This window comes from Vidua chalybeata, chromosome 3, assembly GCF_026979565.1.
Source record: "Vidua chalybeata isolate OUT-0048 chromosome 3, bVidCha1 merged haplotype, whole genome shotgun sequence".
In the NCBI taxonomy this organism is placed as follows: Eukaryota; Metazoa; Chordata; class Aves; order Passeriformes; family Viduidae; genus Vidua; species Vidua chalybeata.
In genome coordinates, this window is record NC_071532.1 from 87,262,573 (window position 1) to 87,287,455 (window position 24,883).

The window sequence follows — 24,883 nt, forward strand, 5'->3', positions numbered from 1 at the left end:
TAGGATGAAGAGAATTGATTTTAATTTGTTTGCTTGATATTGCTAAGCAAAAGGATTGCACTGCTTTAGCGTCCCCTTGTGACAGAACTGCGTTTTACCATTAAGACAATGCCTGACTACTCCAGCAGTTAAGAGGAAAGTGTATCCTTCCTGGTAAACTGTGTGAAAGAGGAAAGGATATTCCTTCCTGGTAAACTGTGTGAACATTGATGTCAGCAATATCTTTATGCTGACTGAAAAACAGACTCCTAGACTTGCAAAGAGTCTCTAATTTCTACCAACACAGCTTTTGACATCTAAGGGTGTCCAAAGGACAATAAAACTATGTATGAGATTAGCACCATCCCTAAATATTTCCCTTGATTTTACAAGGTCTGAAATAGCATTCTGTAAGGTATATATGGTGGTTACTGCAGCTTTTTCTGGATGTTTGCAAATGAAGCAAAGAAATTTGAAAAGTGGGGCAACAGGAAGTCCTTTATTCTTTAGCAGCTTCTTATAATGTGTTACAGATTGGTAGGAAAAATATAACACTAGTATGCTGCAAAATTATACTTCTTTGCATTAAGATCGGAGAAGAAGGGTGAAGTAGCACAGTGTAGAAGAGAACATCTGAGACACTAAGATGAAGAAAAAATGGACAGTTTAAAATACAAAAGTGGTATAATTTTAACATCTCATGCATTATTAAACAGCCTATGATTTTGGTGTAACATTATGCCTCTGCTATTTTAGGAATTGCATAAGAAGCTGTGCAGTATTATTTCAATAAAGCTTTTATGTAACTGTATAAAATTGCAGTATATTACTGCAAATGTACAGAGCCTTATTGGAGTGAAGTACATTAAGATAATGCCAAACCAAGGGCATCATAATATATGTAATAAATTCTATATAGTAGTTTTGCCTTACCATATTAGCATAAGAGCATTATTTTATTTAGATGACCACAGAGTTTACATTACAGACAGTTGCCAGAATCATAAACGTTGTAAATTGTCATAACACAATCCTGAAACCTGACTGATGAAGGCCCTCAATTGTGCTGCCTTGTACTTTGGCCTACTGCTGTGAATACCAAAGTCAGAAGCAGTCAGTTACACTCTAATAACAAATTGCAAAAGCACAAAGCATTTGTAACATGCTGGGCAGACTTTCCGTTGCTAAATTTGTTCATTCTGCATTTGATCTACAATGAAATTACCAGACTTGTTTAACTTTTCAAGCACTTGAGCATCAGGAAGTAATGTTGCAGGTCATGGTCTAGAGGTACAAATCCTTTTGGGATGTGGAAGAGATGCAAAAAAAAATGCTCAGCAGTATGAACGCTATTAAGGAATCTGTGAGTGAGGTATGTCACTCCTGCTTACACACAGATTTGAGGAGTGGGCCAGCAGTGAGATATGAATCCCTGCATCTTTCCAGACTACAGAGAAAGAATCACATGAATTGTAAAAGCTAACAAGCTATTGACGTATTCAGGCTTCCTGTTTACGTCACCGAGATCCACATAATTCAGCAACTGCTCAAAAAGAGACATTACTGTGGTGTTCAGACATTATATTGCCCAATATGAATATTTCTGTGTGTTAAATACCTGCTATAACAGGATCCAATCCTCAGTGGTTTCACAAAGCACTGCCTGAGTGATTATTAACCTGTAATGTTAATCCACTTTCATGGACACATCACTTCAGATTCAGTGGGAAAAGGCCATGGTGTGTTTTTTTTTTTTTTTTTAATCTGGAAAAGGAGAAAGAAAATGAAGGCATAAAGATAACATTTAACAATTGTAAGAGGCTCTTACAAAGCAGATTTGCTATTATGTCACATACTATCTCACAGTTTTCTCTGAAGGAATTAAATGGGTATGGTACCAATAGTCTTCATGCGAACTCAACAGAAAACCTGGAGTGAAGTAGATAGAATTTTGACTTTTCCATAAAAACTGCAATGATTTTAGTTGGGTTTACAGTCTTCCACATCTAATTTTTTTGCCAGTTTCATCTGAAAATAGATTTGTGAAACTAGTTTCATTACAGCAGCATTTTTACTTTGAATTTCCCCAACTAAGACTTTTGAAAGATGAACTCTGGTATCCTTTCAGGGGGTGGCCATTTTTATTCCACTGGCTGGGTGTCAATCTTTATTTGCAAGTTATTTTTATAGAGGTTTTGCTATCATCTGCATTCAGGATTTATGGCATTTTTCAAACAACTACCCTTTTTTTTTTTTTTTTTTTTAATGACTGACAGCTATTCAAAAAGCAGTGGATGAGAATTTTTTCCTAAGATGTTACTTCCAGTATATCATCATGTATAGCCTTATGTTCATCTGCTTGGGTTTTTAATAAGCTTGCATGTCTGATTGTAATAGTGATACCTGTCGAATACTTATTGTCCTTTTTGTCCTTTCTGATCTGACCTAGATATCAGCAGTGGCTTGAAGTTAAAAGTCTCAGAGTATTGGGGAGTTGCATTTGATTTTTTGTAAGGAGGACTATCTTTTTCTATGTAAGACAAATTTTAGAAAAGATTTCTCATAATAACTCTAGTTCCTATTCCTTTAGGGAAAAAAATATGTTTCTTCTGAAACAATAGTTTAATGTGGCAAAACAAGTAGACACATCAAAGCTAGAAAAGCTTGTACATGAACTTCAAATATAGGAATTCTTTTTTAAGGAAAAGTTTTGTGGAAATGTGGGAACATACTTAGAACTCAGACAACCTTGTAGAGAATATTCTGAAGCCATTATCACACCACTGGCTAGTTTGGCTGGCATTAAGGTGATTTTCAGCAAGCTAATGAAAGGAAGTCACACATCTATTTGCATGAAAATACTTTTAATAAGTTTCCTTTACAAAACTTTAGGCGTACTACAATATTACTGGTTTTGCTTCTGCAAGGTTGCATTTATGAGCCCGGCTTCAAACATAATGCAAAAGTAATCATAGTAATTTTCTTAATTCAGAATAAAAAGGGTAATTTTTCATTCAGCAATTTTCAGCTTTTCATCTCAAACAGAAATCTTTCCCTGTTGAAAGACAATAAAATAGTGTTTCTCTCCAGCCACTGCACTAAGATTCTGAAACTAAGGCTAAGAAGTAAATGTTGCTAAATTAAAGAAGAAATATTTGTTCATTCCACTGAATCACTAGTGTTGGGTGGTCTGTGAGCAAACAACAAAAGTTGTTAAAATAGAATTTGTTTTAAATATTCAGTAAAGACTTATCTGGATCATAGTTCCACAGTGCTTCATGCTGATCTTCTTAATGCACCCAGAAAAACAAAATTATACTGTTTTCACAGCTTAAGAGCCTTAACATTGAGAAAAACCCTGTCTTCCCTTAGGTGAAAGTTTATTCAGATTCAAAGTTGTCTTTAGCCTTTAACTTGAATTCCTTTACTACAAAAAAAAATCATATGGTGTTTTCTTAACTCAAGTTGGCAGCGATAGCAGAGGGATCTCATCAGGTTGCTCTGCAGGTGGCATGTTGTAGTGAAGCTATTGCTGTCTTAAGTATTCTCTTTTGTGAAAACATCTAAGAGATTTGCCCAAGGTCTGAAAATCTGGGCAAGAGCAAGTATTTTTTTCCATACAGCTTGTAGCACATTCTAATCCTATTTCATCTTCAGCATCAATACAGCAGGACTTATCAGAAAGTGAACATTAATGAGCCTCAGAAGCATTTATTCAAAAGGCAGATGACCAGCAGTCATCCAGTTTTTGATAGCTTCATTCTTTGCTTTCTTACCGGTTTTAAAAAGCAATTTTCATTGGCAACTTCCCACCATAAGAAATGACACATATCACAGTCATCAGAAAAAGAGACTCTTCTGCCTGTAGAAAATTTTTAACACTGAATGTATTGCTACTGACACGTTGAGAGTAGACAGCAAAAATTCTGTGTAAGATGTTAGCAATTTTGTCTGCCTTGGCAGCTCTATTAGCTGATTTCTAGAAAAAAAATGGCATGATAGATGGAAATGTACATATACAAAATTCCAGGTGAATGTCATGTTTTCTTATCATGATTTTCAAGATTAACTGATAATAATGTCTTCCTTAATATTCCAGAAATGGCCAATGGCCCTTTACAATTAGACTATGTTTGTAACTTCATCATCTCTGCACAACAGCTCTTAGAGATAAATTGCTTTAATCTGCCTAGAATGATAACACAATCAGAAACAGACCTAATATTATTTTATTCGCTATTTACTTCAAAGCATCTTACATTATACTTTGCAGCTTTGTAAAACAGGAAGGGTATGACATAATAAGCAAGACTTAATTTTCACTGCTTTTACTATACAGAAAGTGGCCTTTCCTTAACTTAATTCATTACTGGATCACTGGCCCATGAGTTGGTGGTCATGATCTCCCCTCCCTGGAATTACCTTGTAACCAATCAGAGATGATTCAGCACAGTTCCTGAGCTGACTTTCCTTGTACCCTCTATAGTCTGCATTCTTTGTGTCCATTATCAGTGATAAATTCTTCTCCCCCAACCTTGTTAACGTCTCCATAGGTCTGATATAGTACCCAGACAATAGTACCGTTATCTTATCTCAAGATCCCATTGTGGTGTTTTAACTTACAGTTCAAGTTCCAGGTATCCAGAGAGGCCTATTCAAGGGGGGTTTGGTGGTCACTGATGGTCACAGGTGCCATCTGTCATCTTGGGGTCATCTTTCTTTGACTGGTGATAGGCCTACAAGAAGTTGCACAGTTGGCCATAGTGGGATTTTTTGTCTGGATGTGCTAACCAGACCTTGCTTCTGCCACACCTGAAGTTAGCACTATGCTGTTGCTCCATTCTGCATTTATCTCATGGCAAAGTACTTCTGGGGTCTTAACAGTGTTTGAGACAGGCAACTGTACTCCTTAAGACTTTACAACATTGCAACTACACTATAACAGAGACATCATTTAACCCAGCATAATCATGTGTCTGGTGCATTAATATTGCTTACTTGTTCTCCTTCACATTCGAGAATTTGAAGTATTAAAAAAAAAAACAAACCCACCCTTATTCCACTTATGCCAAAGAATTAGGAAATGGTTCACTAGATACAGAGGTTTGCTATCTTTCTTTAAGTTCATGGTAAGTAGGCCATCCATACAATATTTTCTGCTGCACATTGGTTCTTGGCCCTGCTCAAGGTCCACTGTAACATTTTTCTGATATTATCCAATCCTTTGCCTCTAAAGGCTGACCCATGGCTGTAGTTTGACACTGGCCAAACGCCAGTCACTCGTGAAAGTTGTTTGCTCAACCTCTTCTGCTATAGTTGGACAGAGAAGAGGGGAAAAATTAATGAAGGGCTCATGAGTTGAGATAAAAATAGGGAGAAAAACATTCTAAGGCCAAAATAGGTTCAAATGTACAGGTATAAATTAAATTTATTATTAACATAGTCTGAGAAAAATAATGAGAAGTAAAATAAGCCTGTAAAACACTTTTTTTCCCCCTAGCCCCTCCCTCCTTCCCACCAACAGCACAGGGAGACAGGGTGTGGGGTTTTTAGTCAGTCTGTTACTCGAGATCTTCGTCTCTTCCCTCAGGGACAGAAGTTTTCCTCTGCTGTGCTATGGGGTCCCTCCCATGGTCAAAGAATCTTCTCAAAATTGCTGTGGTGTGGGTCACTTTTCCAAAGGGTCCAGTGTTTTAAGGACAGGCTGCTCTAGTTTGGAAGTAAGGGCTCCTTTTCTCTGTCTTTGGAAGTAGGGGCCTTCTCTGTCTGTTCTGGTTTCTCACTGGATCACAGCTTTCCTTGGCATCCACCCACTTTGGCATGAGCACTTTTCCCATAGACTGTGAGTGGATCTCTGCATGCCCCATGGAATTTGTGGATTACAGGGCGACAGTTTGTTTCACCATGGTCCTCACCATGGCTCGCAGAGGAATCTCAGCTCACTCTTGGAGCATCTCCTTCTCTTCTTTTTCCACTGACCTTGGTGCCGCCATGTTGTTTTCCCTCACATGTCCTCATTTCCTCCTCTTCTCTGACTGGAATAAAAACTGCTGCCTGTAGGTACCATTGCCAAAAAGTTTCACCAATTCAAAGATTCTTGCAGAATCCCGCAGCACCAAGAGGTTGATCTAGTCTAGGTTCCAGGTTGGGGATAATAAATATGATAAATAAATGCACATTGAAAATTATTAAAAAGTAAATCATACTGAGAAGTAAAACACATTAAAAGAGGGGAAGATCTTAATTCTCCAGATGGAAGGGTGGGCTTTCAACCACCAGCTACCCTTCAGGAAAGGTTCTGAAACTTTATAGGTTCTAATATTCTCTGAAATAATTTCTGAGTAATCAAAGAAATGCACCAGCTCTGTGCTCAGTGACAATTATGAAAGTAAAGGGTAAATCCTTAGAAGATAAGGGGGAAAATGTCATGATGCATAAATATTAATTGATAAGGCTCCATTACTTCTCATTAATTTTTTCATTTTATTCTCAAAAAGACTAGTGATGAGGTTGAAGGAAGAGAAAAGGATGATGGAAGAAATGGAATTTTTCCAGATTACTTTGAAGTTTCCTGGTGTGGAAAAGGGATGTTTGAAGAGTGACATATCTAGGAGAGCCATAAGAAAACAAACAGACATTAATTATTTGCCTTCTAATGGAAAGACTTGCGTACATCATGTAAAAAAAAGGAGATAAAAATTCTAAGAGACCAGAGGTAGATGATAAAAAATATTTCATACACAGGTAGTGGAATAATGCAGCACAATGTAGATGTTGACATAGGTTTATAAAGTGATCAGACATGTTTACATAGGAAAAAGTATCTGTTAAGGACTGTGAAACACATCTGTCTCAAGATGTCGTTTGCTGCAGGTCATGGCATGATGAATGTCACTTAATGCTGCATTAAAACTATCCTTTCTTATGAGATGTCAGAGACAGGATGGTATCCCTTGATAGCATGCAGCCTGCCTCCTTTGTGGTCCTTTTTGTTCCTCAATTTCAAGACTACACCAGGAAAAACAGATTTCCAGCTCAGGGGGACTGCTCAGACCCCCTCAGTTGCACTCCCTTATTCACAAGACATATACACAGCTCTGTGGGAATGCTGCAGGGATTTGTACAGATTCCAGGGAAGTGTGTTTTCTGCATTGGCCATCACAGAACCTGGGCAAGGAGTCTGCGTGGATCAGCAGGAACACATTCAGAGTATGAAAGCCTTTAGAGATATGTAGAATTTCTACCCTCTATTTCTTGATTAAATGTGTTGCATCCTGGTTGTCACACAAATCTTGACCTGCTAGTGAACTCACTCTGACAAATGTCTTTTGTTATCAAAACACAAAAAATTGCCAGAACTTAATGTCCCTTGCAAAGTCCAGATTTTCCAGTCTTTGGACCAGATCATTTGTCCTTGAGTAGCTAGCCAAATGCAAACTTCTGTAGAGTGCCTGTATTGCAGTTCCTGACACAGCAGCTCACAGACACATTTGGAATTTGTCACTTACTCAGTGGGGTGGGTCCACCCTGGCCAGCAGGTAACCCCCAGCTGAATTATTCACCTCCGGAAGGATGGGAGGTAAATGGAAAGACAAAATCAAAGAAAGAAAAAATCAAAAAAACTGGAGTGTTGAAATAGAGACAGTTTGATAAATGAAGAGAAACAAAGGAAAAAAACAAATTATGCAGAAGCAATCATTTACCCCCAGTAGACCAATGCCCAGCCAGTCTCCAACCATCAGCTACTTTGGAAAGATGAGCTCCCAGGTTTCATGATGAGCACAGTCCCTTAGACTATGGAACCAGTTCAGGTTAGTTGTCCTGACTGAGTCCCTTCCCAACTTCTTGCCCACTCCCAGCCTGCTCAGAGGGAGAAAACATAAAACCTTATGCTGTGCAAGCACTGCTTGCAGTAGATGAACATTGACACCTTAACAGTGTTTTAGTTTCAAGTCCACAATACAGCACCACACCTTCTGCTTTGCAGAAAATCAACTCTTTCCAATACAGCTTGCTGGAATAAATGTTGAGAGCTTGATGCTCTGATCTGTTACACCTCTTTCCACCTCTTTTATCTTAGCTGCTCATAATAGTGCAAAATCAGAAACATTACCAGTGTAGTAAAAGAGAAAAATGGTATGCACTTCTGTTACCCTGTACTGTTTCAGGGGAGAAGACATAGCCTGGTGTCACTGCGCTTGGCCACAGGTCAGTTTCTTTGAAGCAAAAATATTCCATTTCAGGAATTCATGTCATGTAAGCTAAAAGGGAATATAGCTTTGCCTGCCTGAAGGAAGGGTTCTGAGTTTCTCTGGTGAGTTTCTCTGGTAAGACATGTCAAAAATGACTCAGATAGATCACCAGTTCTTTTTCATATCTCATAAAGCAAAGCATGTGTGGTACTGTCTCATCAGCCACAACTCATGCTGGGAGATCTCTGGTTTTCATTGACAGGTCAGAGCACAGCTGTGCATCCTGAGAGCCTTTGTGAACATTGAGTTAATTTCTTCTGGGACAATGGGAAGGGAATTTTTTTTCTTGTCGTCAGATTGGCTGCAATAAATTGTGTTTAGGGGATTTCTCACAGGGTCTCTGGCATGCATTCACAAAGCTCTGCTGTTGCACTATGACAGGTGGTAGGAATGTGCTGAGGTTACACTCTTGTCTTCAGACAAGGCTGCATTTCCTGGCAGGCAGGAGTGCACGGTGACTGCAGAGCAAAGTTTTCGTTGAAATTATGATGAATGAGGGATGAAGGTTGTTAATAGCTTGGGTAGTAAGAGGATGATGCCTTTCCTCCAGGATACTTAACCTTCATAAAATAGGACATAATACTATTTCAGGCACTGCCTGCAACTGCTTAAGAATGAGAGTGCACATTAGTGGCCATCACCTGGCGGGTGGTGACGTAGGAGGAAGGAGTGATTAATGTACCTGCCATGATCCTGTGTGACTTATGCTCATGATTCATAGATGAATTCATGGTTCTAGTGCTCTTTGCATCTTACTGAACCACACTGGCATAGCTATGTATACAAAAAAATATTTGATAAATAACAAATAGAGTGCTAAAAGAGCTTCAAAAAATCTGGTTATCTTGTCTTCCCTAAAATTTGAGATTTATGGAGTCCTGTGTTAAATGGATTAGCTTGTCTGTTTGGGGCATAACTGCACTACTTTGGAGATAAAGATGACCCTTAGATAAAGTGGACAAATATACCAATATCTTTTTTGCTGTTGCATGCATTATATACTTTTTAAATCCATGTCAACCATTTTTATGTATTTTTCACTTATAACTTCTATTTGTACAGCTTCAAGTATTCTTTGTTTACTAAAATCACTCCATATCTATTTTTTCTGGTTTTAGCATTTATTACAGGTAATTCCACTATGCATGAGCTAGTCTTTAACAATAACAGTGTAATTAATGCCATATATAGGTAGTGTGCTACCTATGGTACTGCTAATATAGTACTGCTTTTAAAAATTAAAACCTTAACCTTCCTTAAAACATCTGAAGCTGCATGGTTTTCTCTCTGCACAAGTGATGCTGCCATAGCTACCACCTGTGGAGCTGAACAATTACAGCAGCAGAAAATCTTACCATAGAAACACACAGCAATGAATCACTCCATTCCTCCAGTATTGCAATTTCCAGTCTAACAGAAAGTGCTGGAACACAGGAGGCACACAAATGATACCTTGGCACAAACACTGCTTTAGATAATACTAGAAGACATAGAATTATATTACCACAGCAAATACACTTCTTAAGGGTAGCCATATGAGTTACAGGAATTTCTGCCAGAAATTATTTTGTGCACTGTAAAATCTTGGAGGACTCAAGCCAACAACTGCAACACAAACTGTTCTTACTCTGCTTTCTCCACAATTATCATTTAGATTCAATCCCAGTGGAAATATTCTCTGTTCAGCTGCATTAGCAGAAACCTCTGCTAGAGATCCCCATCCCAAAAACATCACAGTGAGATAATTTTTACTTCAGCTTAAAAAATGAAAATGTGATGAATATTAACATATTTAAAATGGTTCAGTTACTCATCTCTTTAACACCTTTAAAAAGGAATCATAGTGAAGGTACAATAGGAAAGAGAGATTTTAAAGGAATTTGCTCATCATATCATAGAAAATACTAGTTAACTCCAGTGTTGATCTTATGTTTGAAATAGTTCAGCAGAAAATAATAAACACTTTTTAATGTTTATAATCAACTATGGTTTATGTCAGTTCTAGTCAAAGATCTCTTAAAGACCTTATCTCACAGATGATACAATGTCAAATTGGCCTATTTATATCAGTGGTTATGATATTCCACTACTACATTGATCACATATAAAATGTTCTAAGTGAATGTTAACAAAGTTAGGATTTTACACATTTAATTTTAAACATTTTAAAAGAAAGCAAATTAAAAACTATATTTGGTTTTGATGACATTATTTCATTTACTGTTTTTCTACCACTGAATGCCCATCAGTTTAGTACAGAAGCTATATATGTCACAGTATACAGTTCAATGGTAGCTGTGCATCAGTAGAATTTCCCATCTTCTAGCACCCTTTTCTTCAATATCCAATACACAAAAAAAATGTAATTATCAACTCTGTAGACAAATCTAATATTTCTTATTTTGATTTTGGAGTAATTTGATTTATATCACATCCTGATTCATCACTCAACAATATATTTTTTAATATTAACTTTTCAGCATTAGATGACCTTGAGTAAAGCAAGAACTTTTTTTTTTTTTTTTGCAAAGAGAAGAAGCACATGCATCAAAAAATTCAGCTCTTTTACCAGCTTCTGTAGTTCCTAAGTGGTTTCATAGAGATCATATCATTGTCTGCATTAAAGCATGTGCTAAGATAATGATCTTCATTAAACCAGTCAACTGGTTCAGACAAGCTGAGCATTCACACCATGGTCTGACCCTTCAACGTTAAGCAATGTTATGTTGGAAGCTCAGTTACATGTGGGAGTTTCAAGACAAACATTCTTTGATGTGAAAGTTATTCAGATGTGGTAGGACCTTGACTCCAGGGAACTACCTTCCAGTTCTGAATGTCTTAAAAAGGCTGTAGAAAACCCCTGCACATCAGAAAATGGAATCAGTTAACAAAGAAAATATTTTCATTTTTGAGTTGTGTAATTCATTTGGATAGCACAGATGACACTTGTATTTTTAAATTTTACACTTGTAAAATAAGAATGCTACATAACCTGAAATTCTATCAAGTTTTCAGGATTCTAGGGAAATTTATGGTACAAGTCTGAATTAACTTTTGGACTCCAGACCCTGGTTTAGGTTAGCCTTTAAGTACCCAAATGTCTTGGAAGCTTTCTGGGAGCATTTTTCACCTTGTCTTTAGAAATTAAGTATGTTGAAGCCAGCAGTGGAAGCATGAAAGAGTCTGTTGTTCTGAACCAGGAATAATCAGTATAACCAGAATAATTGGTATAATCTGCCCCTACCTTTGAAGAGGCATATAGTAGAAACTGGGAGATCTGAGGTTTAGCTGGTACTCCAGGTTTACTTTTTGCCAATAAATCCTTAATACTAAAGTAAAGCAGTCCAGAAGTAGAGAATGGAATTCCAGTTCACATTCTCTCAACTGAGAATTTAAATTAAATTTCTGATTTTAATTAGGTTTACTTGTGTTACAGTGTGTGAAAAGCTGTGATTTTCAAGATCACCTGTTTTCAGTAGTACTCTCATAATTTGGTCAAGTGAACCTGAAAGCCTGGGAAAACTCTAAGCACCTACTCTAATTACTAAATCATTCTGCAACCACAAGCAGATTGTTTCTTTCACAGCCTAACTGAGGTGTTAGTTGTCTTTACTAGCTCTAATGTGCATTTCACTTATAGGAGCATTGATATCAATGAATAGGAAGGAATGGAAGGAAGAAATTCCTTCATTAATATTGCAGCCAATATGGCTTTGTAACATATTTTTTTAGAAATTGACTAAAGGAAGTAAGCAGGAAGGGTTAAAATGTATTCTTTCCTCTTGCTGCATTAGAGCTCTGTCTTCTTTTTTTTTATCCTTTCTTTTCTTTTATTTTTTTTTTTAATAGGGCATTCTTACTTCCTTTATGTGGTAACTTCAAAACAAGCGTGACCACAAGACATCACAGTTCATTCTGCACTTGTTTCTATGGATACATAGAGGACATCCCTATAAAGCAAAATAAAGAGATAATGGTTGCAGAAAAGGCACAGCTATGGTCGTTTTCATGAAGATAGAATGAGTAGTAATAACTATACATGCTAATAAACTGAAAAAAGCACTATTTTCTGTGAAGACTTAGCAGCCAGAATGAAACATCCCATCATGTGTTCATTGCAGGTGATAGCAGTGCTAATGAGAATAGTCAAATATGCTTAATTCCACTTCTATGACCTCTTCATTTCGCCATGTACACACAGACACATTGAAATTTTATGGCTATGGATACACTTTTCAAATCACCATCCTTGCTACTGAATCAGAAGTGTTTTTGTCAGAAGAGTACAGCATATATTAGAAGCTGAAGCACCACTCACTCCACCCAGCAGTGGAGAGCAGTATCCGTAAAATATACACACATTAGAATGAGACAGTGTAATATCATATTGTTACTAGCAATTGCTCCAGTACTTTCATTTTACATGGACAGACATCATACTGATGCACACTGGAAAATAAGAAGTGTTCAGAAGGTGTAACAGAAACTCATTTACCTTTAAAAGTTAATATTGTCACAGGCACTGCCTTGCTAAATCTTAGTTATTGACACTCTATATCCAGGAAATAACATGAAATGTTTTGTCTGCTTTATTGACAAAAGTACTCTAAAATTCTCTATTATTAAATGCAGATCATTACATATGCTTTTCTAATCTTAATTTAGGTTATTTTAGTTATTCATTTCACAAGTTCAAGTGTATTATTTAAAAGAACTGCTTATTTCCATTCCCCAAAAATTTGCAAGGTTAGATAGGCAATAGATTCAGACTGACAGAACTTTCTGTTATTCTTCTACATACATGTAAAGAAATGGGTCAGTATCATGATATCAAGAGAAATTGAATTGTTTCTCTGAAGGGAATCTGGAAGTGAATAACAGTACTGCTAATGATGTCATGATGCAACTGTTTCCCTCTATTGTATATTCTCCTGTAATTTACTTTTTCAAGATAATGATTTTTATCATTATCTTGAAAATTATCATAAAATCTTTTTCTGCAAATAAGTCAGATGACCTGACTCATCTGACCTCTTGAGTACAAGCTAGAGAGAGACTAGTCTCATAGCACTTAAAGATAGGTCTGTTTCAGAAAATGGTACACAAATGACCTTTTGTACCATTTATAAAGATCAGCTGCAAATCAGACCTTTTTTGTTGCACTTTGGATCAGTTTCTTTGGGTGTGTCACCAACTGTGCTAATTCTCAGCAATGGGACAACTATAACAGTTACAGTTCTTGCACATTTGAAAAATGCCAACACTCAGCTTAATAGTATTTGATTTTACAGTTTTTAGGGCATTTTATATCCTTCATAAGTCATAGCCATCATCCAGGAATGTGTGAAATTCAGAGCTGAGGCAGCAATCAAAGTAAAAGGTCAACCTACAAGATGGAACAACCCAAGCTATTGATAAAGAGCATATTGTAACAAAATTGAAAGCAGATGGTAATTGATAACTTTTCACTTCAGACAATATTTTGTAGTTCTAGTACTTCTTTTGTGCTTCTCATCTTCAATTAGTTGTGTAAGCTTCAGCAATTACTATTTGTAAAAGCTTTGTGCACTCTCCTGTACATTACCTTTCATTTTAGTAGGAGAAAACTGTGACAGAGGGGTCAAGGTTTGGTCCTTCCTAAACACTTACTTTGCTAGTTGCTTTTTATTTTCAGATTTTGTGACCTACCTTTGGTGTTATTTTAAGAAATAGCTTAGATTGAATTAATTGTAGAAATCTGGTTAGAGCCATGGACAAATGGAATTTATGAAGTTGTCCTTAACCTCTTATACTTGCTTCAGTTAAAGTATAAACAAAAATCCTACGGTGCAGGAAATTCTTGCTCCTTTTGAGAGCTGGTGGTACTCCAGAGAAAGCATGAACAAGAAAACAGTGTTGAGGTTTTCTTTTCCTCTTTTATTCCTGACAGCAGAAGAAAATATCTGAACTATACAGGGAAGAAAGTGAATCTCAATGAGATAAGCGAGACAGACAGGGTATAGACACTCAGAAGCTTTAAGAGATGGGTTTTTTTTGGAACTAAAGAAAAATGCTATTTTGTTTTTGTGGGAAGTCTTTATACTGCCTTCAGCACAGGTTGCAGTGCCCGATGCACTGGTTGCAGGCCAATTTTTACTAGTCTTGTTCTAAGAAACAAAGGTCTAGGGTGCTTAGATTTTTTTTTTTTTCTTCTCTGGATTTCATCATCACACATTCCATGTAATTAGATACATCTGCAGTGATGAAACACCACTATTGGGCTGAGATAAGATTTACCTTTAGACTTTATGTACCAGTATATGTGAGGTGAATCCTGAAAACCAGTGTTCTTCAAATATGACCTACCAATTTCAGCCACATCATGTGACTCATGATGTGCTAGTCTGAAGGCTGTAAAAAGCTATTTTGGAAATTTCCAGAGTCTAATTTAAAACTCTAGGACTTATCTGTGTTAGAGTTAAAGCCCTGGACAGCCAAAGAAACTACAGATTGAAAAGGCACAGAGATGTGAATTACCTTCTGAGGGAAAAAAATCACCTTGGTCATTGGTAAGGAAGTTTACATTATCTAGTTTGCACCATCCAAGGAATTTTGGCTAATCTACCACCTTTTGTAAGCAATAAATCTGTAGAATATATAGCAAATGCAATTGCTTGTGTCATTCATATATCACCTCAAGCTTCATTATATTATAATTAATATAATATAATATAATATAATATAATATAATATAATTAATATAATTAATATAATATAATATAATATAATATAATATAATATGGTCTAGATAATAGAAATAGAAATTAATTAACTCAGCCTACAGCATTCCTAGGATTTCATGTCTTAGAGGCTGTGGTATGGTATGCTCTATAGATAGTAATCAATTTCATTGAAGGTTGAAAAAATATTTTCTGTTGACAAACGATTTTTAGTTATAGCTCAAATACTCTTTTAAAAAATGTGTAAAAGTCCAGGCAGGGTTCTGCAGTTCTGTTTTTACTAATTAGATCAGTGATGCATTTCTAATATGTTAACTACCATGACATGGTACAAGCACAATTTTTAATATACGTTAGTATACGTCATTATAGAATCAAATGTTCGGTGATGCATAGTCAGAAGAAACAAGGGTTTACATTTCACTGGCCACTGGGCAAACACAGATGCTAGTCTGCAAATGCCTACTGGTTTGAAGCATGATTTTTGTGAAGGAATATTATCTTCTTCCTTAACTTAAAGAATCAGGACAGAAAAAAAAGCTCCCAAAGCTTATGAATAGACAACTGATAGAATTTAAATATTAGAAACCATGTACAAGATTTACAGGCAAAGTGGAGTGATGCAACTTTCTCATTAAGGCTAAAATATTGTTGTAAGAGTATGACTCATAGTCATTCCCTTCCATGGAAAAGCACTATCCATGGGGACTTGCTCTTTCTAAGTTGTGGCTCTTGATCCACCTCGTGGCTCTGTCAGCTGTTCAGAGAAAAAGCAGAGCACATGCCTGTGCACTCAGTTTTGTGTTTTCAATAAGAAATGAACAAGCCACATACAAATGTTCTTTTGGCAACCACTGAGAAAAAGAAAGTTGAAGATTTAATGTGGAAAGATGAACCATCAAAGAACAATTCTATTCAGGTTTTCCTCCATGACGTTCATTCCTTCAGAATTTCTCATTTACGATGTTTTTAGGAGAGCTAGAAAAAGGAATATCCAAAGTGAATGGTAAGGGTTTTGTCAGTTCAAAGCAGCTGTGGTTTACCTGGTCACTTGCAATGTTGTCAACTTTTCATAGAGCATATAGTAATTGCTATTTTCATTCATAGCTTAGAATACATTTTATATATTTATAAACATAAATTCTTATCTGAAAATAATACACTATGTTATGTGCATATGGAAAATTTATTTCCATTTTGCTGAGCTAGAAACAGAAATCTAGGTACCTAGGATTGAAAAGAAGGCTCTACATTTGAATTGCCAGGAGGTATAAGAAATTAGTTGAACAGGGAAAATCACCATAGGAAGGTTGATGATGCCCTGCAAATTCAAAGCTTAACTTACCCTTTTATGTGAGCTCTTAAGAGATTTGTGTCTTCCAGCTTTGTACATAGACCAGGCTTAAAAGAACTGATGATCTAGCCCTTGTGATTCAGAATGTTTTTAAAACAGAAATGGTAACAGGTGCTAAACAGACATGAAAGAGGTGCTGAGTCACTGATTATTAGAGAAATTGGTTGAACTAGTGACAACATCATCAAGAATTGGTTATGGACGCTTCTTTCTGTAAGTTGAATTCAGAATGGAATAGTTTGTGGAGCCTTCCCATTCTGAAGAGGCTGTAATCTGATTTTGAGACTCCTCCCATGGGACACCTGGTAAAACCCCACAGCCCTGGGTCTGCTCTCTCTTGGATCTCGGCTCTGGGCTCTCTGAGCTTTGCTCAGGCTCCCAGGCTTCTGCCCCCTGCTCCCCCTGGCACGGGGCAGGATGGGGGGGAATAAAATGAACTCCCCTGCTAAACAACAGAGACTTGTCCCATCTGTTTTCCCTGCTGCTGGTGGTGGCCTCCCTGGATCACAATCGTCACTGTAGCCACAGACTGCTACAATAATTTGCATCTATTGAAGTTCCAAATAATAAATACATAAATAAAAAACCTCTTTTAGAAACAGGAAAATAAATTAGTAAGAAACTGATAAAGAGAGAAAAGTATAATGACCACCTAGATTTGCACTATATTTTTTCCTCTGTCCAAGGTAGACAGTTCTGGATTTAGAATATAGCCGTTATAGTTCAAAGTTATTATGTTGTGTATTTAGAGTAAATGCTGCTATTTTACAAGCTATTAAAGATTTTTCCCTGCAATTTTGTTATCTGTCTCCTCATAATTACTCTAGCAAACTGCAGCTGCTCTGCAATGAGGCTGAAATCTTGGAAAATACTGTCATGTAGTTCTGCAACCTATAAATTCATCTAAAATTGAAGTAATTAATGGTTTTGTGCTTAAAGATTGTTTTAAATTTCTAATAGAAATTAGTAATAGTATACAATGCAAGTTTAATGAAAGCAGTGCAACAAGCAGTATGGTGCAAGTTAATGTTCAATATCACTGCTTTGGGTATGGTATTCCCAAGTCCTACAGCAAATAGTAGAGATATTGAAGCAAAGGCTGTTTAGAGCCCTAAGGACTGCTAAGGGCAATTGGAAATCTTCTGTCATATGGAATTATGACAGATTTTTGAAGGACAAACAGAATTTAGGCTGCATATGATTTCAATAAGATGTGGAGATCTGCCTTCAACCTTATGCTGCTGAAAATATTTATATGCTTCCCTTGATGTGTTTCACATAGTCTGAAGTTTTTTATTATCAAAATCATAGCTGTTCAACTTTAAAAAAAATCATTTTTATAAATACATTTAGCATATGTCAAAATCTATTGGCTATTTCTCGTATAAACACAAGGAAGGACACAATGTAGATTTAACTGAAGAAAGGAGTAATATCATAGCTAATTATAGCCCATTCACTGGATCCAGCCTGACAGATCATTATTTCTCTTCCTAGATGTGGTTAGGGAATGGATTTCTGCCCAGATAGATTGTTTTTACCAGCCATTACTTGCTGTACTTTTTCTGAGGGATCCTTAGCCATCTGTCATTAGGTGTTGTGCCTCTAAAAGTGTTTGATACCACAATTGTGCATCTTCTTGTGTCAGGAATGGTCATAACTGACATGTTACCAGGCAGAACTTTTTATGCATCATACATTTTAATGGGTATGTATCCTTCATGGGATGGTTATGGAATCCTGCATATTGACCAAGTGAGTGGGAAATTGAGTCTAAAGTGTGCTTATAAAAGACCCCAGAATAAGCTTCATGGTCCTGAAAAGTTAGTACTGTGTTAGTAAGTTCAATTAGTACATTGCAAAATAAATTAAAACCATCCTAAACTCCTGAAAATAATGGCATTTTTGAAAGTCTGAAATAGATAATCTGTCAATAAGCAAGAGTTTCTCTTTCTTCATTATTTCCATAAATCAAATTCTGTCCTTCCTAAATCACAGCTAAATCAAACTGCAGGAAATTTTCTAATTTAAGTATTGTTTAAAGAGTGTGTTCTTGCTCAAGGAAACTCATATGCTTAATGATAAGATAGAGCAGATGCTCATTGCTGTCTGACTGGGATGGATAAAGCTTTATTTGGGTCCTATTAATTAATTTTCTGCTAGAGTTAAATCAGTTTGTACACAATGATCTTTTTCTCCTATGTTGACATGAGGCAAGCGAGGTGTTTGAACCTTTTTGTCCCTCATGCTCTCCTTTTGGAGTGGGATTATAACCTTTCCACTCCAATATTTTAATCTAAATCAAATAATTCAGAAGCATCATTTAAAAGTGAGGGCCTATTTAGTCTGCCCCAAAGAAAATTTTAAGCTAAATAGTTCCTCCATGAGTGCACCCAACCAATCTCAAAAAATTTTCCCTATGAATTTTATAAACCTACTTAATTCACAAGTGATTTGGTCTTGGGACCAAAGAGAGCCTTCATAAAAAGAAAAGCAGTTTAAAAAATTTTGGTGGGTTGAGCCTGGCTGGGCATCAGGTACCTACCCAAGCTGCTCTTCCTCGTTAGCTGAGCAAGGGAGAGAAGATATAATGAAAGGCTCATGGGTCAGGCTGCCATGGGCAAAACAGGCTTAACGTGGAGAAAAAAATAATTTATTACCCATCTAATCAGAGTAGGGCAAAGAGAAATAAAACCAAATCTTAAATCACCTTCCCTTTACCCCTTCCTTCTTTCTGGCCTCAATTTCATTCCCAAATTCTCTACCTCCACCCCCACAGTCACACAGGGGTGTAGGGATTGTGGGTTGCAGTCACTTCAACACAAGCCTCTGCTGCTCCTCCCTCCTCAATGGGAGGGCTCCTCACTCTTCTCCTGCTCCAGTGTTGGATTTCTCCTACAGGAAACAGTCCTTCATGAACTTCTTCAGTGTGAGAAGGCCTGTGGCTGCAGTACTTCAGAACTGCTCCAGAGTGTGTCCCAAGGCACAGGGACACAAGTCCTGCCAACAAACGTGTTTCAGCATGGCTCCTCTCTCCACGGGGCCATGGCCATGCCAAGATCCTGCTCTAGCATGATCTGCTGCCAGGGCTTTTTTTTCTACTTCTTAACAACATTATCCCAGAAGCATTGCAATTGTTGCTGATGGACTTGGCCTTGGCCAGTGGCAGGTCCATCTCACAGCCACCTGGCATTGGCTCTATTGGACATGGGGGAAGCTTCTGGCAGCTTCCCACAGAAGCCACCCCTGTAAGTCCCTGCCACTACCAAAACCTGATCACAAAAACCCAATACAAAAATTCTTTTGGTGAAAGGCAAAGCAAATTAAAGTGAACTGACAGAACTTGCAGAATAATGCTTCCAGACAGAGGAAAAAATAATTCAAAACAGTAAAGATAACAAAAGCATTCAGAGCTAGACAAGATACTGTAATTGAGGAAACCTCAGTGAAAAGTACTAAAGCAGCATGAAAGCTGAATTGATTTTGGGAGCTGTATAATAGAAGGAAAGATTGGCAGATATATTATATACTAAAAAACACCTGCTGTGCACAAGGAAGAAACACCTCCTTTATATATTGTCCTTTGATATTTTTAAGATTATTGATGACATAAGGTTATCCTTCTGGCTGCAGTGAGTTTTTGTGGATTTGTCTATCACACAAAGCTTTCAAAGGGAGATTGCAATTGCTTTACATTATGCTGGTGATTTCTGGAAAGCAATTTAATGAATCTTTGCATGAAACACAATTCAACTTAAAGCTTAAACTGAAAATGTATGATGGTCCTTTCATTTTCCAGTAATTTAAAACAAAAGAGTGCAAGGAAAACATAGTAGCAACAACTTGAAAATAAACTGAAGTACATCTACTACTTATTGACTGAAGAAACTGTTCCCTCCAACTTCCAGAGCTTCTTTACAGATAATATAATGAGGACACTAAAAGAACCTATGTCATTAAATATTGAATCCATTGTGACATGTAGTACAACCAGGGAATTATAGAATCATAGAATGCTTTGTGTTGGAAGGTTCCTTAAAATCATGATTAATTGGGTGTTGAGTGTGCTTCCTTTCAGGGAAGCCCTCTTCCATAAAACTACACAAAAGGCATGTGCTTTCATTGTACTCCCACTTTAGAGATGGAAAAGGGACAGGAATATAGAAAATTATACTCTGCTTTGGGCAAAAAAACCACTGTCAACAGAGTACAGATGATGTCTGTGACACATTGTGAAGAGAGATTATAATCTTTTCTTTCAAAAACAGAATTTCTTTAAGTCAAAAGCAGAGTTTTAACAGCTGGTTAAATATAGCTGTGACTGAATCACTAATGCATTACAATACAGTCTCCTCTGTATTGTGCAATATTTAAAATAAATAAGTTACCATAATCTGGGTTGGCATCCCAAAGCTGTCAGTCTTATAGAAAACTTCGATTTCATTAAATCAGGTCACTGATGTAACATTGATTCAAGGAGAGAAATTGTATTACTGAATTACCAATACCATGTCATATCATGCAAATATTTCTTGGTGACTTTCTTTCCAATCTAATATCTAAACCAAAGACCAAAGGAATATTTTAACATGGGCAATGGTAATACAAAGTATGTCCCTTAGCATTTCAGAGGATTATAAGAATGTCAGGGAATAGTTCATTTTCCCTACATTTTTTCCCCCCTATACTTTTTTTCCCCTGTATCATAATCCTGGAGATATTATGTGATGGTGCTCTAGAAATACTCGTCTCTTTCACTCCTTTTCTACACTATTTCTGTCTTTTCTCCCTTTTGCTGTCACTGTTTGTGTCTTTCTTCCTTTATATGATTCTGAATAGTTAGGGGTTGTTTGGGGTTTTTTCCCTCTATTTACTCCTGAAGTTTGTTAGTTCTCTAGTGTAAAATCTGAGGGGTTTTTTGTGTGTAACATATACTATGGCTGCATGATTTTCTTTTAATGGCTTATAAAAATCTGCATCCACATTAGTAGGTAATGTATTTCAATAGGCATAGATTTTCAGGTCAAATCAATTAGTGGTGAGGACCCAACATTCCCATTATTCATGTTTCAAGAAGCTTTGACTCATATTAGACCTGGTCTGGTTCTGAATCCTGAGTCCATACAACCTGAGGTGTGAGACAATCTTCTGATGCACATTCATCAGAAAGAAATTCAGTTCATGTACTCTAGAGACACAATGTGGAAAAAAGCATTTCAACAGGGGACAGCCAGGAGATTTTCTGCAAAACCATGCTCTGGATCTGAACTCAAACACTAATATGGTCATATAACACATTTCCACAAAACACTCCAAATTTGTATTTTGTTCTGAAGCTTCAAAATTCTAGTATTTTCCTTGTTTTTCACTTTTTTCAGCTCATGTATACTAATTCTTGTGAAAAGGATGTGATAATTTTCTTTCTCTGTGGTTAGCTGCTATACTTTCAAGTTTTATATTATTTTGTAGAACTTTTCAAAAACTGTTTTCTTTGCCTTATCAGGAATCATTCTTCTTTGTTATTAAAATCTTACAGCACCAATAATGAAATAACATTGCTCATTTTGTAAACCATAAACTACTCATAATTTGCTATGAAACCTGCTATTTTTAATCTTCTCCACAATAGCAAAAGTAAGACTATAAAAAGTAATAGCTAATGTTCGCATATACGGTCATTAAAAGAATGTATGAAATTTTTTTCTTGAAAGGTGAAGACTGAAGTCTGTGTCGTATGGCAGTCAGCAGCGATGATCCACCTTTTCTTCTATGAAAAAACTGAATGCACTTGATAACTAAAAATCATCACTCACAATTGTAGATTTCAAGGAATAATTCCGTTTATCAATGCTTTTTTAATTAGCTGAACTGTGTAATGTTGATATTAAAACCTCTGAAAGCAGGATTCTCAATACTGCACAAAAGAAAGCAATCCAGTAGCTCATTTAGATTCCTCTCATGCTGTCTGCAGCAGATCTATAAATAGAATAGGCTACACACAGAAATTTATTATTGCAGCCGATAGCAATTTTCTTTTGTAAAGGTGTCTGGAGGCATTATTCATGAGATTCATTCTGGTAGACTCTCAAGCTGAGATCCTCACTCCCCAGCTCTGCAGGTGGGCAGTTTAGGAACACACTAATCAACTGCTATGAGCAAGGACTGTCACAAGACTTACTTATTTCCCTCTTTTAAAAAATACAGGAGGTCTTTCAGCTCTGGATTATCTTCTTTAACCTGATTTCATGGATATTATAAGCAGATAATGAATTTTTAGAAATCACATGTATTTGAAATTTTATCAATACTCATCCTAATGATTATGCTATTATTGGAAAACCACAATGAGTGTGATTTGATACAACATGCACCACATCTTCTGCATTTATACCCACAGGTACATGTGACCTTTTCAAGTAAAAGGCAGATATGTTTCTGTTCAATACTGAGGATGTACATGGATACTGAGCAACCACATGAATTGACCTATTTAGCTGTCATCTATTTTTAGCCATAATATAAGGGAAAAATCAAATAAGACCTTTTGTGAAACTATATTTATAATAAGTCATAGATGGGAATGTCTTGCACTCTTTTGTTTTCCTATCTACTTTGGTTTTCCTACCATATCTGTCATTGTGCTATTTTTGAGTACTATAAAAAAAAATTGGTACAACCAGAATATGTACATTTCTAAACGTCAGTTTTGTCAACCCTCAAGATTGGTTACAACTTATTTTTATCCTTGCCTATTCTAATATTCTTTCTATTACTGAGAACATAAGTCATATGATAGCAGAGATATACCTGTTTCTTCTGTTTCAAGTTCAGCATAATCACTAGTGTTCATATGTTCACATGAAATATGAACACTAGTGTTAATATGAAATATGAAAGTGTTCATATTTCAGGATTTTCTGCATCCTACTGTATACATACAAACTGTATGTAGTACTTGAATATACAAATGATGTTTCCATTTACAAAATAAACTAGTAACTTTCATTTTTTGTTCTCACATACTTTCAATTTTTTAGACATAATAGAAAACCGGTTGTTCTGTAGCAGTTATTTTGACTATGCTATGAAAGAAGCAGCACAAAACAACTTGTGAGACATTAGAAAAGTCACATATCTCATCAGCAAAAGAAAGAAAAGTTACAATTTAAAATTAAACCCAAAATAAACTGTCATCTCAAGTTTTAATAAGGCATTATGTCATGTCTAATGCCAGGAACACTAGTAAAAGAAGAGATCTGTGACAACCATAAGTCAGATGTCACAGATTTTCTCTAGGTGTAAATCCTATTCTGCTTGTTTTAAATGCATTTTGGTACTTACACTTGTTTGTTTGTTTGTTTTATTTTAAATTTGTCAGTGATGAAGAAAATTGGTATTGTGAATGCCCTAAACTCTACACTGGAAAACTCTGCCAGTTTGCAACTTGTGATGAAAATCCGTGTGGAAACGGTGCTACATGTTTTCCAAAGTCCAGGAGAGATGCTGTTTGCTTGTGTCCATATGGAAGGGCTGGCATCCTTTGCAGTGATGGTAAGAAACATTTTCTTCATGCATTGGTCATAGAAGCTGTGGTAAGAAACATGTCAAAGGTTTTGAAGGTAAAACACTGAAAGTCACCACCTCCCCACCTAAAAACACAGCCCAGAATCCAATCACACACAAAGAATGGCTAAGCTGATCACCCTTCCCATGTGTTGTTTCATTAAAGTTTCAGCCAGAGAAAGGTAGACAGAGGGATCAAAGAAGCTGAGAGTTTACTCAGAGAAGCTGGGAAATACCAGGTAGCACTTGATGTTGTAGTAAATCACCTGGAGAAAAACTGAGAGATTCAAATGAGAGCTCCTTTGGAGAAATTGATTTCTCCTGTAGTTTGATATTTTGTCTGCTTACAGAACATTACTTTGTACATTTTGCATATTTAAAGCAGTGTAAAAATACTTTCTGGATTGTAAAAATACCACCATATACCATAATTTGATTAATTTTTCAGGTCAAAAAGAAGGATAATTTAAAATTTACTAAGTGCTTTTCTGTGAAACAGGAGACAGGATGAAGGGAAAATAATAAAGCAGAAGAAATAGGTCACTTTGACTAACCTTGTCAAAGGAAGACTTTTATTCCTTGAGCATTGATTATAATGATTGTTCTAGGTCAGGAATTCCTGTGTGTGAATATCCAAGGTATTCTTTCCCCTAACAGTGAATGCAGCAAGAAGTAATGATTGAAAAACCTACATATAGAAAATAATCACTGGTTCCAAGCTCATTTAGTGGTGCACATGAAGTGCTTTTTCAAATAAATATTAAACAATGATCAGGTTGAGTTTTGTCATATCATATACATATTTCAGTCTTATTTAAAATTTTTATTTCAAAAAATTTCAGTAGATTAACACTTATGTTTTATCTGTTTTCACCTAACCATGATACTTGATAGCAAATAGAAGTGAGTATATGAAACATGTATGATAATTTTTTGGTAACCTTTCCTAATTTACACTAGCAATACACTGGGACTTCATTTGCTGCATCTCTAGTCATCCAAGCTGCATTTCTTTT

The 24,883-nt window shown here is 36.3% G+C and overlaps 1 protein-coding gene across 1 annotated transcript in view; it reads left to right on the forward strand.

Annotated features, from left to right (window-relative positions):
- The window catches only part of EYS (eyes shut homolog), a 723,820-nt gene that overhangs the window by 638,859 nt on the left and 60,078 nt on the right, over positions 1-24,883 (forward strand). Inside the window, exon 42 of the mRNA XM_053938438.1 lies at positions 23,683-23,855. Within this exon, the coding sequence (XP_053794413.1) occupies positions 23,683-23,855 (173 nt within the window). The remainder of the gene's footprint in view (positions 1-23,682; positions 23,856-24,883) is intronic.